Source organism: Gastrolobium bilobum, unplaced genomic scaffold, assembly GCF_033153095.1.
Source record: "Gastrolobium bilobum isolate Gb01-03AN ecotype WA unplaced genomic scaffold, APGP_CSIRO_Gbil_v1 utg6929, whole genome shotgun sequence".
NCBI lineage: Eukaryota > Viridiplantae > Streptophyta > Magnoliopsida > Fabales > Fabaceae > Gastrolobium > Gastrolobium bilobum.
Genome location: NW_026896652.1, coordinates 17,152 through 35,730, shown reverse-complemented (window position 1 = coordinate 35,730; position 18,579 = coordinate 17,152). Strand labels below are relative to the sequence as shown.

General features: G+C 32.3%; 1 protein-coding gene across 1 annotated transcript; it reads right to left on the bottom strand.

Moving 5' to 3' along the window:
- Window positions 1–3,650: 3,650 nt before the first annotated feature.
- LOC133301277 (probable 2' cyclic ADP-D-ribose synthase BdTIR) lies at window positions 3,651–4,725 on the bottom strand. The gene is made up of 3 exons (XM_061500895.1): window positions 4,277–4,725; window positions 3,768–3,825; window positions 3,651–3,680 (listed from the first exon to the last, which is right to left on the bottom strand). The coding sequence occupies exons 1-3, from the start codon at window positions 4,723–4,725 to the stop codon at window positions 3,651–3,653; spliced, it is 537 nt and encodes a 178-aa protein (XP_061356879.1).
- Window positions 4,726–18,579: the final 13,854 nt, after the last annotated feature.

The window sequence follows — 18,579 nt, the reverse complement described above, 5'->3', positions numbered from 1 at the left end:
TCTGCACAAGCATTTAATAAAGTCACTTGGCTTTCATATATATAGATAGATATGAAAACCGTTTCATTGTTTACAGTACGAAAGAAAAAGAAAAAACAAAGATGCCTTAATACAAGGCATACGATAAAGTAGCATAACACTTCCATGGAGAGTAATTTCCATGCACAATAATCAAGGTTCGTAAATTTAATAAATAGAAATTGCACCGTATGAATTTCCGCAAAGCAAAATGTTAAACACAGATTAAATTCCACTTTTGTTACTCAAACAGAAATTTCGATTAATCACACAAATTAATCTTTTAATTACTCAGTAAATAATATTAACAGTATATTAAAGCAGAAATATAAAATATACTGATCACAGGTTCAAAACACCAAATTGTCTTAAGATTGTTAATGAAGACAGTGGGTGATATTAAATCACTAAGAGGCTTGAACCCATGAATAAACCAGAAAAGAGTAGATGATCAGAATTATCACTGTGCAATTAAAAATATTAAAAAAACAAACTTACTTGATATGTATGAAACAAACAAAATCAGAAGAATGAAAAAATGCAGTATCAGAGGAATAAAATCCGAGCCCACAGAACGTGTCTCCTTAAGACAATTTGCCCCCTCACTGATGCCCAAGGTTGATGGACACTTGTCTCCCAGGATAGAACGGATTTCGTCTGAAGAATGGTGGCACTACCAATCAACAGCCCAAACGAACACAACTGAATGCCAGAGGAAATCACACCGGAGTATGAAAAGGAACATGCAAAATCGGAAGGAGAAAAATTCCGGCAGAGTTTCGGTGTAGAAAAAATTGGATCCATTTTTTGAAGGTGTCAGTGTCTATTTATAGACAACGTAAAGTCACGTTCCAAAAGGCACCTATTCGACGACGAAACAACACATCCGTTGGACATAAAAAGACACATTCGTTAGACACGAAAAGACACATTCGTTCAACACGAAAAGACACCCATTCAAGGATGAAACAACATGTCCGTTAGGATGAAACAACACATCCTTTAGGATGAAAAGATACATCTGTTTGTCGACGAAAAGGCACACCTTTTCACTACCAAACTTCTTATTCATAACCAATAGATTGTCTACACAATTTATATATATATATAAATTCCAACAAATCCACCCCGCCATCTCCTTTGAGAATCTCTCATAACCCCACCACAAGCAGCTTATGCCAGGAGCTCCACGAGCAGCACCATCGGTGTTAACCTTAACAAATCCCAAAGAAGAAAATTGCCAAGAAATGTCAACATATATTTTTTTGCGTACAGCTGAATGCTCATTTTCTCTCCCCACAGCCATCTCAACATCATAAACAAGCTTCTGAATTAGAACCTCTCTCGACCTGAAAGGAGGGATACCAGTGCCATGCATCTTCTCATTTCTCCATTGTCACATTTTTCAGCAAGTCAAGAAAAACAAAGAATATCAGTTCCCACAATTATATTTTTTGAAAACCACTCATCCAAACCTTGATGATAAAAATCAGAATTTCCATCAATGGAAACCAGACTTAACCAAAGTTGTTTCGTCTCCAAACAGTCCCTCAAAGCATGCAACATTGTCTCACGTTCAGAGTTACAAATGGGGCTCATATCATTCCCCCATACCATTGAGAAACTTTATTCATAGTTAATAACCCATAATGAATCACTTCCCACATAAAAAATTTAACTTTGTGTGGCCCCTTTCATCCCTAGATATTTTTCCAAATTTTTGATTCATTTCCCCCCACACCTCTCAACTCACTAAGAGTATTATAAAGAGCCTTTACATAAACCACATTTTCACCTAAAAGATCCCACATCTTCCTGTCAGTGCCATCAAGACTATTCGGAGGCAAAGTATTCTTAAATACATTAATTATATTTTCTGGAAGCTCAAGCCTTAGCTTTAAATCCTTCATTCTGTGTCAGTGTCAGAGAAATTTAATATAATATTATTAATGTGACATTTACCTAAAATTTTAATCTTTTGAGTTTAATTGTTTTTTATATAATATCAAAGTCTTCCTAATCAAGTCGTCCTAAATTTGATCCTCCCCTAACAAAATCTCCGAGGACTCTTCCATTTTTTAGATCTATGCATCTCTTTATATTCTCCCTTTTAACGGTTCCTCAATTTGTGTCTAACTATGTTTCTTATATCTCTCTCCATATAATGTATGAGAATATAATGATGAGTGAAATGGATAAGAATATAACCATGAGCATACTTGGAAAGTTTTTATTTTTAGTTCTTCAAAATTATATGTAATGATTATTCAGGTATTAAGAATATAAGATTCTAATGCAAACAGTTTCCGATTCGTACGATTCTCTCTTAGTCGGTGACTCTAAATGGAAATCGATTTTTCGGAGTACTTAGAGCGTCACGAAGACGACTCATTTGTAACTCGCGGGTAGAATGTTCCAGCGTGCAAAGAGAATTAAATGAACAAAAAATATCATGACACTAATTACCTTCACGTCTACATGAACAAGAATCACGTACCAGTCACGTTAAGTTTTTGAATTCCTTCTCAATAAAATAAAGAGTCTGATGTTTATCATTCTAAATGACATAAGTTATGTCATTTTAGGAGAAAGATAGACACAGAAAATGGAATTATAGGAAAGAGAAAGTGAATGATTTTTTTAATTTAAATTTTAAATAAAAAAATAAAATTTTGTGTCTATCTTCTTAAAATGACGTAAGTTTATGTCATTTAAAATGACAAATATTTCCGCCATAAAATATACCCCTAAACATTAAAAGTTGAAGAACCGTTGTTGACTAAGTGGAATGCTCTAGAAGAGTCTGTTTCCGCACAAAGAGCACACCCATAATCCCAAACCAAAGGTAAACCAACCGTTGTAGAGTCTGTTTCCGCACAAACAGCATACCCCTAATCCCAAACCAAAGGTAAAAACCAGTTCTAAGGGCACAAAGTTAGTTTAAGTTCAGGTTTAGAGTCGAAATAAATTTAAACGGATCAAATTTAATTAGGTTGGTTCGATTTGATTTTGAAAAAAATTTCAGCAATTCCGAACCAAATCAAACTAATTGGATTTTTTGTGTGTGGATAAATCACAGGTATACTCCATAGAAGGCAATTCTGTTCAGGGCGGGTTCAGTATCAAAGTTTTAAATCCGACCCAAATATAATATATGCTTTCACCCCACCTGCTTAACTTTCATGCGCCAACTGAGCTACATCATTTGTATCAAACTAATTCGATTAATATCAAGTTAGTTCAGTTTGGGTTGTTAGATTAAAATAAAAATACAATTTTATTTTTGATTTTCAGTTTTGTCCTCACAAATCACAACATGATGTGAGACAGCTTTCAAACTAATTACAAAAATTGATATTACATGTTGGATTTGATTCCTTAGACTTTTTTTTTTGTAGATAATTATTTTAGATATTTTAACTTGTAGATCCCTCTACCCGCTAGAATTGATATAGTAATGAGTGGTTTGAGTAGAGTCTGCATAAAGTTATACTTTGGAACCTCAATACCAGTATTGTATCCAATAAAAAAAATAAAAAAATTTCTACATCCCACGTAAACACTCCTTTATTCATAGCAAATTAAGTTGCGTACCAATAATAACTAAAGACAACTCCAGATTCTAAATGAAATCAAACAGCCTTTTCTTCATGTATTGAAACCTAATAGAATCATTATATATTTTTATTCAGTTATAAGAAGTGACATGCAACATGGCGGTATCATCATAGATTCTCCTCGTCACCTACCTCCAGCAAGTTCATAAGGACTGCATCTGAAGCCTTCCTTAGCAGTTCCGACCAGTCCCTAAAACCATCAAAATCAACGTTCAGCTATAACTACATTATATATTCAAATATACTAACCAATATATATATATATATATATATATATATATATATATATGGGAAAAATATTGTAACAATTAATTAATGTTAGTACCAATCAATTTTCACTGTTAGATCGATTATGTTGATGGTTATATTTATTTTCATTTTTGTATGGTTATGATTCTCTATATTTAATACTTTATATTTATTTTTACCTTTGTATGGTTATGATTTCTCATATTTATTGCTTTCACATTAAATATGGAGAATCATAACCATACAAAAATAGAAATAAATACAACCGTTGGATCAACATAATCGATTTAACGATGAAATTGATTGGTAATAACATTGATAATAACAGTAATTGGTTGTTACAATATCTTAAAAAAAGAAAGAAAAAAGAAACAAAGAATCAAGAAATGCACCCTTTTGATGAGTCGAAGGTTAATCCAACAGTGTACTTAGTTTCCTCAAGTGCTGAGCTAAACCTCCGAAGCACGTTATGAGGATAACATGCACTGTCCTTAACCAGAAGCTCTGAGGGCTTGATGTCATAAAAGATTGGGACAACTCTTTTTTTGTACTCACTAAGAAGGGCAAGTTCATGGAGACAAAAGTATGAATCACAATAACCAGGTGAGAGGACAGCAACCCCAACCTTACACCCATGTATGGCCTCATCAATATGATCGAATAACCTATGCCCAGGTTTCATGTCAATGGTGTCCATGAAGGGTTTGACATCAAGGTTCACAAGATACTCATGAAGCAAAGGAGCAATTGTTTTTTGGCTATCAATCCTGCGATAGTTTATGAAAACATCGTACGCCGAATTGGCAATTTTAGAGAACCGGTTGGCTGAAAACCGCTGCATGGCTCTTATTTGCTGTTTTGTATATGGGTTTGAATTCTGTGTACTAACACTTTCTACTTCTATACATTTTGTCTATAAATATATAAAAAGGTATGCTTCTATAGTAGAATTTTCTATTAATTAATGACTAATTACACAAGTCTTGTTGTTTGTGGTGTCAGGTGTGGTCGTAATTAGTGGGAACTGTCTATGTTTTAGTTGACAAAAAGGCTACCCGGTCTATATATATATATATATCTATTTACGCGGAAAATTTACCAAACCGCGAACACTCTCATATTTAAATAATTTTGTAGGTCCTCCCCTCGGAAATTGGAAATTATATATTAGCTTTCTTTTTAGATTCTTTGCGTTAATTTATGAAAATATATTTATCATATTGTATGATATAATTTCATCTCATACAACACATGAAAAATAGGTGAGATTCATTTTTTCTTTCTCTCTTTTCTCTTTAGTGGGTCCCACCTACTTTTTTTGTGTTGCATGCTATAATTTGTTTTTCATGCTATATGATAATTAAACATATTTCCCTTAATTTATATACACTCTCATTTTGGATATTTAGTATAAAAATTAGGATATGTTATTCTTTTCATTTAATTATGAGGGAATCTTAATCTTGATTCTATAACTTAGGGTAAATACAGTCTCACTTTACAAGTGCGGGTATATTCTAAATTTTGTGATAATAGGTATACTATAGACTGATCACTCAAGAAATTTTGTTATAACTAATGGCCAAAAGACGTCGATAATGTGAATAAAGATTCGCTTGGATGAGTTTGAAAAAAATATTTTTAATACATTTATTAAAAAATATTCAAAAGCTAGAGTGATTTTGTGTTTGGATCAATTTTTAAAAAGCACTTTTAAGTATTAAGCAGTATTTTAGTTCTTTCAAAAATCAGAAATCGTGGTTTCCAAAAATTTTAAGTCATTGTGTACACAGTTATATGAAAAAAGAATGTCGAAATAATAGTTGAAGAATTTAAATAGATCTTACATCATACTACTATATATGCAATGTTATTAAACCCAGCTCGGTCGAGGTACTAAGTCACTGGTTCAACCAGTAGATCATTGGTTCAACTAGTGAGTGACTGGTTCAACTGCATGACCCGATAAGTATATACAAATCTATAATTTATATTAAAAATTATAAATATATTCAAATACCTATGAAAAAATAATACCAATTTTTAATATTTTAATATGAAACATAATAAATCACACATTATTATCCAACAAATGATCAAACAAACATATAATGCTTGTGATCCTGGTGCTTCGGGATCAGTAGAAGACATTTCTAGCTATAAATTAAATCAAAATTTCTTGCATAGTGCATAATCAAGATAATATTAGTGTTGTAGCTAGGTACATAAATTATGTAGGTCAGCAAGCAACAAATCATTCAAATATTTCAAAAGAAAATAAATTATTTGTGAATTTAAAAAAAAATAACATCCTTTATTTTATTTTTTTAGATTTTTTTTTTTTACGAACTGGGTCGGGTCACCAATTTTTACCAAAACCGGCCAGGTTGCACCGGTTAGCAACGGTTCTAATGCTTGGCTGATCCGCTGCTTCACCTGAACCGGTTATATAACCGGTTTACCAGTTTTCGGGTCAACCCAGCAGGGCCGATCCGGGTTTATCAACACTAATACAATGTATATAAAATCCAACCAATGGCAAATAAATATAATCGATATAGTAAAAAAAATAATTATTTGCATGTATAGTGTTCTTATCTGAGTCATCTGCTCAACCTCCTTATAATTAGGGTATGATGCAAGCGGAGTCTTCATAGACCATTGTTGCTAGTACTACGTTAATAATTGTAACTATTGTTGCATGGCAGCAAGAGAGCCAATAAACTGTGAGGGTGCCCTTCATTTGGGTTAGTGCTCTCTCTTCCCTCCTCACTGCATTTGCTCAATGTGTTGCTGCATTTGACCAAAGGAGAAACCATATTGTGACTGGATGCAAGAGACATTGGGTTAGAGAGTTCTATGTCATCGATTCCATATATAGGCCCTGGCTCTTGACTAATTAAGTCAATCGACAATTACACGAAGGATGCATGAATATTCAGGAATTAAAGTGTAATAGGTGAAGTCCCATGTTGGTTAAATATGGAATAAGTGAGGGTCTTATAAGTGGTAGGACATATGAATTCAAATCCTTAAGATTTTTGGTTGAGACTTGTTGTCGAAACCACTTTTTGTGGTAGATTATACTTTAGCTTATTGATGGTGATCTCCCCACCATAGACTTTCCTTACCCGCATAACAGTGGTATTAGATTCGAGTTCGGTTGGGCCAGTCATGAGTTTGGCTAGGGTGAGTATGTGGAGATGATGGTTGGTGCAGTTCGGTTTTGTTAATCTCCCCAGACCCATGTTGATAAGCCAAGTGTTGATTCATAGTGTAACCCCATAAATAATCAAACAAGTTTTTGCTTGAAGGGGAGCATATGTTGGGCTTGGAACTCATACTTGTTAGTGGTGAAATCTCACATTAGTTAGGAATGAACTAAATGTCCAGGACCATATAAGTGAAAGGATCCATGAACACAATGTCTTGAGGTTGAAGGTTGACACATGTTAAACCCACTTATTATGGAGGATTGTTTCTTAACCCATTGATGGTGGTCTCCCCACCATGATGCTCCCCTTTGCCATGTAACAATGGTATCAAAGTTAATCGTTTGGCTGGGCTAACTAGGTAAATTTGGCTGGGATGAGTATTTGAAGATAGTGATTGGTGTAGTTTGGGTTTTCAATCACTCCATACCCATGTTGCAAAGCCAAGTTTTTATTCATTGTCTAACTCCACAAATACTCTATTAACCTGTTAGAAATGTAGCTTTCATACTTCAGAAAGTGGTGAATTGAGTATGTCAAAGTTAGAAATGTCTCTATTCTTGTTTCTAAAATACATTCTTATACAAACTTTGATATATGAAAGACTTATCAATACATTCAGCCAACTCATGATACATACAACATCACAATTGTACAAATACTAGCATATATAAGAAATTAAAGAATAATTAAAGAGATATAATAAAAGAGCATTGTCGGATCCTAAGCGAGGGTGGCTCTCCCAAGACCATTTTTTCCATTCCCAGGGCTCAAACTCGAGACCTCTAGTAAGGGACCCAAGCCCCTTACCATCTGTGTCAATGGTGTTTGGTGTTAAGGATTTAAAAGATCGCAAACATAATTTATCGTGGTTCGTTCACCACGACTAGTAACCTATGTCCAGTTTGCACGTTGATAAAAAATGTCTTCCATTATTGGTTAAGCGTCATGGGTTCTTGATGCACCGCTACAACCTCCATGTTTTCGGTTATTTGGAAACTTTACAATCCACTAAGCTTCTTGGGTGCTTAATATCATCTCAACCATCAAGCTTCTCAGATGCTTGGCAACCTTACAATCTTTCCCAAATTTTCATATGCAATGGGTTACCTCACAATCTCTTAGAGTCTCACTACCCTTTAAATCAAGAATACAATGAGGAATGAGTTTGGAATTGAATAAACAATCTGAAAGTATGGATAATACAAATTGAATATGGGTGCATGCTTTTTTATAAAAAAATGGGCTTAAAGACTTTAAATGACTAAGAATGAGTTATGCAAGTGTAAAAGAAATAAATCTATCAAAAAAGGCTCAAATAATGATTCAATAGTGTCTGAGAAGGTTTAGAACTATTGGGGTGATTATTTATGAGTTTTCAACAAAATATAATCACTCATAGCTATTGGAACACTTTCTAAGCAGTGAATATAAAGAACAAACTCAACCCAAATTAGGTAAGGCAACATTAATAATTTTATATATCTCTAATACACACCCTCACACGAGAGCCCACTAGGCTTGATGGGTGGACAAATGCATAGGCCACCTATCTGTGCTAAGAAACTCCAGACGACTTAATTAATTATTAACTAAATGGGGGAGAAGGGAGTGAGGATCGAAACCGTGACACCGAAGCTCTGAATTGGTTCTTTACATGGTACCAAAGCCTCAGTGTCATTGGTTCGATTCTCACTACCCCCTATTTAATTAATAATTAATTAAGTATTGTGAAGTTTCTTAGCACGGATAGGAGGATCTGTGCATTTGTCCATCCTTCAAGCCTAGTAAGCTCTCGTGTTAAAGATATATAAAAACCATTAATGTAACCTCACCCATCAGCTTAAGCTTTTAAGTTGAATTAGTTCTTTTTGATCCTCACCGCCATTCATTTAGTTAATAATTAATTAAGTCTTGTGGAGTTTTTTAGTAAAGGTATGTGGGCATGTGCATTGTTCACCCTTCAAGCCCAGTGGGCTATTGTGTGGGGGACGTGTTAGAGATATATAAAATTAGTAGTATAGCCTCACCTAAAGCTTAACCCGGTGAGTTGAATTGGTTGCTTATCATGGTATAATAGTTAAGGTAACCACAAGGTCATGAGTTCGATCCTTACTGCTCCCTACTTTCTAGTGAAATTACAGCCCATTTGTTTTGCCTTCTCAAAAAAGTAACTTTTATCTCTTTCTTATTTTAGAAGTGTTTTTTACAAAAGTTAAAGCTATTTATATTTTTATAAAAATATTTAGTTTTTGAAAAAAAATATTTGGCTTATGACTTCTGCTTTTTTTAAAAGTTAAAATTTTTAGCTTCTAAAAAAGTAGGTTTTTGGCTTTTTTTGTGACTTCTACTTGTTTTAAAAGCAGACATCCAAACGAACTAAAAATGAGAAGAGTTTTTTTTCAAGGAAAAATAACTTTTGGAGAAAAAAGTCCATCCAAACGGGCCCTTAAGTCAGCACAAGGTAGAATTAAAAAAATGAATCTGTGGATTATCCATGCTTCAAGCCCAAAGGGGTCTTGCGTGAGGGGATGTACGTGTTAGAGAGATGTAATATAAAACTAAGTGTTTGAGTGCAGCTACATTAATAGTTTTATACTTCTTTAACACGCCTCCTTCACACTAGAGCTCACTCGGTTTGAAGGATGGACAATGCATAGGTCCACCTACCTGTGCTTAACAAACTCCACTATACTTAATTATTTAATAATTAATAAGGGCGGTGAAAATCGAACACGTAATACCGAGGCTCTAATACCATATAAAAAATTAATTCAACCCAAAAACTTGGTTGAATTAGTTCTTTACAGTGAATATCCGAATTTATATCGAGGCATATCTAGATATAACACCCCACATATTCGGTTATATGATAAGGTCATATTTTTATATTTCATTTCACATATCCGGATATATCATGATAAAAAGCATATTTTACTCCAAAAATGTATTCCTTTCCATTTAAATTTTTTTCTAACATTGTAGGCACATATAATTTACCCATAAAAAGTTAATAAGTTCAAAACATGTTAAACCACTTTCCATCTATTTTTGAAAGATTTGTCCAAGGATTTCATGCACTTTGAAAATATGTCATTTGAAAAACACTTTGAGCTTATTAAAAGCAATTCAACATATATCCTTACAATTAAATCTAAGTCCTAAATCACAATCAAATAAGGACCATGACTTAGCTATATACCTTGATATTTGGATCTCGAATCTTGTTGTAAACTTGATGTTGGACTTGTTGAATTTGACAATGCTTTGAAACTTTGTTGGACTTGACCACTCTTTTAGCATGGCTGGTGACATTAAACTTCTCTTTAGGATTGTCAATGGTTTATTGACTTTGATATTAGTTTTGCTTTTTAATTTTTTTTATTGCTCTTGATACATTGCTAGCTTTCTTTAAGGCTCATCCATGTTCTTGCTACTTTAAATTTAATTATCCTTCTTATGTGGCTCCATTATATATCTTCAATCTTAACACAAGATTGGTGCTTTTTGCTTTTAAGCAAAACTCTTCTCTTTTTTGTTATTGCCTCTTTATTATAATCAAAATATATCTTCTATCTACATAAGCTTCCACTTGAGGGAGAGCATATATTAGGCTTTAGACTCACATTGTAGGTGAAGAATGTTTAAAATTCAAGTGTGAGTGGTGAAGTCCCTCATTCATTAGGAATGGACTAAGAAATCAGGACCATATAAGTAGAAGCATCAATTAACTCAAAGCCTTAAGGTTTTTGATAAAATATGATGTCAAACTCACTTGTCTTGATAGATTCATCGCTTAACCCATTGATGATAGTCTTCCCAACATGCAGTACCCTTGGATCCGTAAAACATCACATAGGTCACATCCTACAATTATTTGCTATTACAAGCACCCTTTCCAACTGACCCAATCAGGGCTAAGGCTCTTAAAGCCTTTGCTGAAACTTTATCGAGATATATTGGTCATTGGTATTGTTAGACAAATGAATTATAGGTATTCATCAAGAAAGTACAAAAAGTTAACTTACATATAAGATATCTTAAACTATTGGTCAATCCATGTCTTATCCTACTTCATGTGGGTTGCCAAGGAGATCTCATTCACCATTAGAAATGTTTCAGTTTCTCGCATGAATAATATGTACATATCGTAAAATATAATGATATATTATACGAAATAACAACAAAGTTAAATTTGAGAAACACATAAGAGTTTTAAAATACCATCATCCCGATATGTTTAGTAATGCTGATAATCTGCCTGTTGGGGAGAGATGTCTTTCTCTTAAGTTCTATTCTTCCTGCCTTATGTTGAGACTTTTTGAAAGATAACAGAGACCTAATGATTAATAGCTCTAAGTTTTTTTCTGATCTAGTTATAGTGACTTTTCTTTAGCCTAACATATTTGAGTATTTCATAAAGATGTTTTGAGCCTTTATTGTCAAAATTATTCTAAATCTTATACTCATATTCATCCCCAACATATCAAGTAACATGAACTAGCATAAAAAAAGTAAAATGTTAAATAATAAAACATATATATCTCCATGGCTATAACTTAGGATATTCCAAATGACTCGGACATTAATGGATGTTAGGGGTATAAATGGCTGGACTTTGACCTTTATAAGCTAGGCTTATGTATAATATTTTGAACCTGACTTGCCATGTTAGCCTGATGGAGGCTAAATTATAGGCTTGACCTCGAAGACCTACTAGGTCTATTATAATTTAAATTACAGTAAATCAAAGATGGATTGTTTGAAAAATTAAAATACAAGAATAATCAGGAAAAACTCTTATGACTACCAATTAATCTTTTTAAAATACTTCTTAAATTAGGGAAAGATAGATCATCTATGTAAATTTGAGTATTCAACATAAAACATTAGAGATTATTTTAAATAACAAAAAATCCAACATGAACAATAGCAATGGTTGCACTTATAATCCTAGGCTATAGCTCAACACAGTTCTTGCAAATTTGATCAATGATAGCAAAATCTACAATTGCAAGTGACATCGAATTAATATCATACCAAACAAATAAAACTTATAAAACCATTTATAAATACAGGACGGCCAAACTATATAGACAAAAAAAAAAAAAAAAAAAAACCAACAAGGCACGTTTTGAGGAAGGTGTCATGTATAAGAAATGGATATAAAAAAATGTTATTTTATTTTAAAATTATAAATAAGTCGGCCTATAGGCTGGCGTTGAATTAATAATTATATAGTTGTTTCGCTGTCTCACAATAGATTAACAGCTTATTTATAATTATTTACTTGTCTGCTGGCGATTTATTTTCCAATTTGTCGGAAATGGTAGAAAAACCATAACTACATTGTGAGCGCACCGACACAACGTAACTGACTTTGCTGAGGTCTGCTGCATATTTTGGTAAGCGCACACACTACAATTTCGCAGCTTTTCGATTTGTCAAACAAATGAAGTTTATTTTTTTGGAAAAAAAACATCTGATGTCACTGCCTCCTCATGGGACAGACTCAAAAAATAAAATAAAAATCATTTATTTATTTTTTCTTTTAAAACATCGTTGGTCGCACTATATTTTTGTTTCAGCCGAAGAACGCAAAATTTTGCGGTCATAAGAGAGATACAAAGCCCTTATTCTTTATATATAAATACTTTTGAAATATTGAGGAAATATGATCCCTTAAACTCAAAGTGATGTGGAGAGCTTCTTGGTGAAATGATATATTTTTTTAATTGAAATAGTTCTAAATGTAACAAAAATTTTAGCACGTGATATATATCTTCTTTTATTGAAAAACAATAATATATATCCTTGTTATATATAAAAAAGCACAAAAATATATAAAATAAAAGTATAACGTTACTTATAATTTTAATAAGAAAATATACCACATAATTTTACGCATTATTAGAGCTTTGTACCTTACAAGGGTGTCTCATTGCCTCATCTTATCTATTTTTAGACCTCATAATTGTCTAAGGCTTTGTTTGAGAGTTTGGAGCAGTGTTTTAAAACTCGACTCTGACCGGCCGGGTCGACTCGGGACTCGGTGACCCGGTGGGTTCCCCGGTCCGAGCGGATAGTTGTGTAGATACAAGATATGCTTTGATGATAACAAAGTGGCAACAACAAAAAAGCAAGATCATTGGATCAAGAGCAACAAGGAATATTTAGAAGAGCAATAACAAGATCAAAGACAACTAACCATGGACATCATCTAAGAGAAGCTCAATATCATAATCATGGTGAAAAATTGTCAAAACCAACAAAGTGTCAAGCATTGTCATATCCAACAAGTCAAAGCATCAAGTTCAAGTAAAGATCCAAGACACAAGACATAAAGCTAAGTCTAAAATCATATTTAGAATATATCTCTATGACTTAGAATATATGTGAGGGTATATGATAGATTGCATTGCATGAGCTCAAAGTTTTTCTGAAAGTAAACATGTTTTTCAAATTGCATAATCATAACTTTTATATACTTGAAAGAAATTTGAAAAATCCATGAAAAATATTCTTGACATATTTTATAACTTAAAAAAATATTTATCAAGTCAAGGTATTTCACAAAAAATAGTTGGAAGCAAGCTATAACACATTTGAACTTAAAATTTATTGCTTAATTTTGTTGCTACATACCAGACACTTTTTCGTATCTAATATGATTGATTTGGATCTTGTGTTCTTCATAAAAGTTGTAGATCTCTCTTTTATCTTTCTAACGAGACCAAGATCACATCAATCCGACAAGTATAACTCAAATTATAGCCGAAATATGAAACAGTGTTCTTGCTGTCAAGTTGGGAATCGACTACCACTGCAATAGATCCCAACAGCTAGATTTTCAAAAGTGGTCCCAACGGCTATAAACAGCTATAAAATGGCTATTTTTTCAAATGAGATCCCAACGGCTATAAACGGCTAGTTTTCCAACGGCTAGTTTTCTAACGGCTAGTTTTCAATGAAAACACTATATATGCATTCACAATGACTCAAAAACATTGGGCATCATTCCTACACATATTAAACATATTTTGAGAGCTTCTACACTATCACTTGCATATTCTTTCATATCTTTCAAAGATCAAACATATTTGAGCTCATATCTGGAAAATTCATATACCCATAGTGCTTCAAGTTGTATATCCACACTTTGAGAGAGTACATTCATTTCTAAATATTTCTCTCCATGTATTCTTGAGTTGAAAGGGTTGTGAGACCCATTGTTTGAGAGGTGGCCAAATACCTAAGTAAATTTGGAGTGAATTGTAAGGTTGCCAAGTACCCGTAAACTTGGAGATTGAAAGGTATCTAAGAACCCGAAGTCTTGGAAGATTGTAAAGGTTTGTCAAACACCCATGAAGCTTGACCATTAGTGAAATAGGTTATCGAGCGGCTTCAGTTTGGACGTAGGTCACAAGTGGTGGTGACTGAACCAGGATATATTGTGTTTGCAATTCTCTAAACTCTAAACTCTTTATTTCTAGCACTTTAATTGCTTCTTTGATATCTTGTATGTGCTAGTATAAGTTCTATAATTGTGACATATTATATATTATGGACTGTCTGAATGTATTGATTAGCTTTGCACATATCAAAGTTTACTTGAAATGATTATTTAGAAACTAGAAGGGGGCTTTTGCGAAAATCTTGTAATATTCAATTCACCCCCCCTTGAGTATGGAAGCCACATTCCTAACAAGTTGGACCGTTTTTGCAGTCAACCCGGATTGGACCGGTTGACCCGGCCGAAACCCGACGACCCGGGTTAGATCAATTATTCCTTTTTTTTTGGTAATTTTTTTTTTGTTGATAAGAACTCTTGAATTAAATCATATTCATATTTTATGATGAATATGATTAAAAGCAAGGTGAAAATAACAAGGTATATTTCATGCATACTATTTGTTATCATGATAACGGTGACACTTTTTTCTTAGTGTATATTTCATGCATACTATTTGTTATCATGATAACGGTGACACTTTTTTCTTAGTGTATATTTCATGCATACTATTTGTTATCATGATTTAATTTAGCTGTATCATATCAATCACAAAAGGTACATTTAACTTATGTTGTAATTTTAATCCAATATTAAGATATGGTCTAGAGCTAGAAGCTTAGAAGTATATAATATTTGCTTTCATTGAAAATCAATTTATTTTTTGAAGCTCATTAATAGTCTTCTTATGTGAATTTTTATTAATATAAGTAATATTTTTATATTTTTAATATGTGAACAGTAAATCCGGTTGAACCAGTGACCCAATGACCCATTACCTCGACCGATTTGATGACCGTTCCGAGTTTTAAAACACTGGTTTGGAGGAAAAGAAAATGAAGAGGATCCAAGGGGAAGAAAGGAAAGGAAATTGAAGGGTATTCTTTTCCCTTGTTTGAGGGGGCTTTGGTACAAGGTATTTTCCAGGATTCCCGGGAAATTAAATTTTTCTAAATTTTTAATTTTCGGATATTATCGTAAACTGAATGTTTTAATCATATTTTTGAAAATCGAGATTCCCGGATAAACAAAAATTTCTCCTCTACCAAACGCTCAGTTAAAAAAATGGTAAGAAAGATAATTTTACAATTTTACCCTTTTTTAAAAATTAATATATTTAATATATTTTACAAATTAAATTAAATTTAAAATTTCTAACCAAAATTATTTATGTATTTTTCACATTACTAAAAAAGATCATATTTTCGATGAAATCTCTACGTTGCAAACGACGAATCTTCTGTCAAAAAATTATTTTTTCGTCCGAATACTTTTCGTCGAAAAGCGACTGAGTTTTTATCTGATGAAATTTTTTACAGAAATAAATTTTATGTTGAAATGTTCGACGAAATTTAGTTTTCGTGTAAAAATTTGACAAAAATAATTTCTTAAATATTTTTGACGGAAAAAAGAATTCCGTCAAAAAATTTAACATCATGTTTTTTCTCCACGATGGAATTGTGTTCTATTGAAAATTTTGAGGGAAATTTTTTTGTCAAAAATTTTGAGGGAAATGTTTTGATCGAATTTAGATTCTTTAAAGAATTTTTACGAAAAAAAATTTTCGTCAAAAATTATAGACGAAAATATATTCCGTTGAAAATTTTGATAGAAGTATTTTTTATCGAAAATTTTGACTGAAATGTTTTTCGTCGAAATTTTTTGACGAAATTTAAATTCGTTCAAGAAATTTGACAAAATTATTTTTCCATTAAATTTTTTTAGAGAAATAGTTTTCGTCAAAAAATTTTATGCAAAATTTTTCGTAGAATTTTTTTGATGGAAATGTGTTTCGTAAAAATTTTGACGAATATATTATTTTGTCAAATATTTCGAGGGAAATGTTTTCACGGAATTTAGATTCCGTAAATAATTTTGACAAAAAAATATTTTCGACTAAATTTTTTACATAAATATTTTTCGTCAAAAATATTTATAGAAATGTTTTTCATCGAAAATTTTCGCTAAAAATGTGTTTAATTGAAAATTTTGAAGGAAATATTTTTTGTAAAAAATTTTGACGGAATTGATTTGCGTCTAAAATTTTCTATGGAAATGTGTTTCATCGAAATTTTTGACAAAAATATTTTTCGTGGAAAAGTTGGACGAAAATATTTCAATTGAAAGTTTCGACCGAATTTAGATTCTGTCACGAATTTTGACTGAATTTTTTTCCGCGAAAAATTTGTGCCAGTAATTATGGCCAAATCTTGTTCCGTCTCTAATTTCACCTTTAGTTTCGATGTAAAATATTTTACATCTCTATTTTCAACATAATATGAATTTTTTCAAAAATTTCTTCACTATTTTTAAAGAAATATTTTCCGTCGATAAATTCTGTCGGTATTTGAGAATTTTCTTATATTGTCACATTTAAAAATGATTCACCTTTACGTAATTTTCATATTTTAATGCTAAGGGTAGATAAGTGATTTCAAATACTTTCCCCTCAAATCCCCAAATTGGGAAAACTTTAATTTTAAGGGTGAGAAGAGTTTTGGAGAATTTTGCAAAAATCCCCAATTTCCTTCCCCCATTTTTTAAACTTACAAACAAGAGAAGAGATTTATAAAACCCTCCCTTTCCTCCTAAAACTAACTCCCAAACAAAGCCTAAGGAACCAAATTCCTTGATCCAAGAAACTTAGTTTATCGACCATGCATAATCTTGGATTACCTCCTCTAGGGGGTGTTTGGTACGCGGTATTCTTCAGGATTCTCGAGAAATTAAATTTTTCTAAATTTTTAATTTTCGGATATTATCATAAACTAAATGTAAAAATCATATTTCTGAAAATCGAGATTCCTGGATAAAAAAATTTTTCTCCTGTACCAAACGCCCTAAACTTTCCAGGCAGATAAATATATGGAGGAACAATGGTGGACCCACGTTGGGGCAAATGTCCGCACTTGCGGACATGAAAATTTTGATTTTTTTTTCTTCTTTTCTTCTTTGTTGCATGATGTTCCAGAGCACTCAGAGAGTTTTAGTGTTATGTTGTGTGAAAAGGGTGTTTTGTTTCTCATTGCAGAGAGTGAAAAATTGGAAGCCATTGAAACCCCACAATTCACAAAATGAAGTACGTGTTGGTGACTGGTGGAGTTGTTAGTGGCCTTGGCAAAGGTGTTACATCTAGTAGTATTGGTTTGTTTCTCAAAGCTTGTGGACTTCGAGTTACTGCTATCAAAACTGGTGTGTTTTTTTTCTCTTCATTTTCTTTGTCTTTTCACTTCTATTTTATTTTATCTTTTGGATAAAGCATGCATCTTAGTAACTTTTCATCCAACAAACTTTGTATAGTTTTCTTGTCTAGATTTGTGTCTTGTTCTCTAGTTCTTTGGTTTCTTTTTCTTTTATTGTTTATTTTTAACCAAAACACCCCATCCCCTTTTTGTTCAAAGTTAAAACTCTCCTCAAATCATGTTAAGCAAGAATCTTTGAAATGGTTGATGAGGTTATTAGTCCTCTTTCTTACCTTATCCTCTTTGAAGGGTTACATTCTGATTTTTTTTGTCTCACTGTTTTTTTTTTTATCATATGAGAAAAAAATTTATCCTTTTAAATGACACAACTCGTGTTATTTTATTCTTACAAAGAGATGTGATTTACATCTTCTATTTTATTTTTTGTCCACTCTTTCTCCCATGATCTATCTCTTTCTCTCACTTAAAATGACATAATTTTACGTCCTTTAAGATGACATATACTTTTTCTTTAATTTATACATCATCTTCTACTAGTTTATGTTTCTATCTGCCTAGAATTGATATTCACCCCATATATTTTTTCTGTATTAATAAGTTAACTCCTCTATGTCAAAGTTATATTAAAAAAAATTTTGGGGGCCCGACACAAAATGTGCGGACATGAATTAATTTTTCTGGGTCCGCCACTGATTCCTCCAATATAATCACTTAATCCTTTCAAAGAATATAGTTGATAAAATATCATTAATTTTTTTAAGAGTAAATAC

What these genes read in the sequence shown, in the direction of transcription:
- LOC133301277 (XM_061500895.1), bottom strand. Translation starts at nt 4,725, where the DNA reads ATGCAGCGGTTTTCAGCCAACCGGTTCTCTAAAATTGCCAATTCGGCG. An exon ending in ACCTTCGACTCATCAAAAGG is followed by an intron (nt 3,826 to 4,276) that starts GTGCATTTCTTG and finishes TGATGGTTTTAG; the next exon opens with GGACTGGTCGGAACTGCTAA. An exon ending in TCCTTATGAACTTGCTGGAG is followed by an intron (nt 3,681 to 3,767) that starts GTAGGTGACGAG and finishes TGATTCTATTAG; the next exon opens with GTTTCAATACATGAAGAAAA.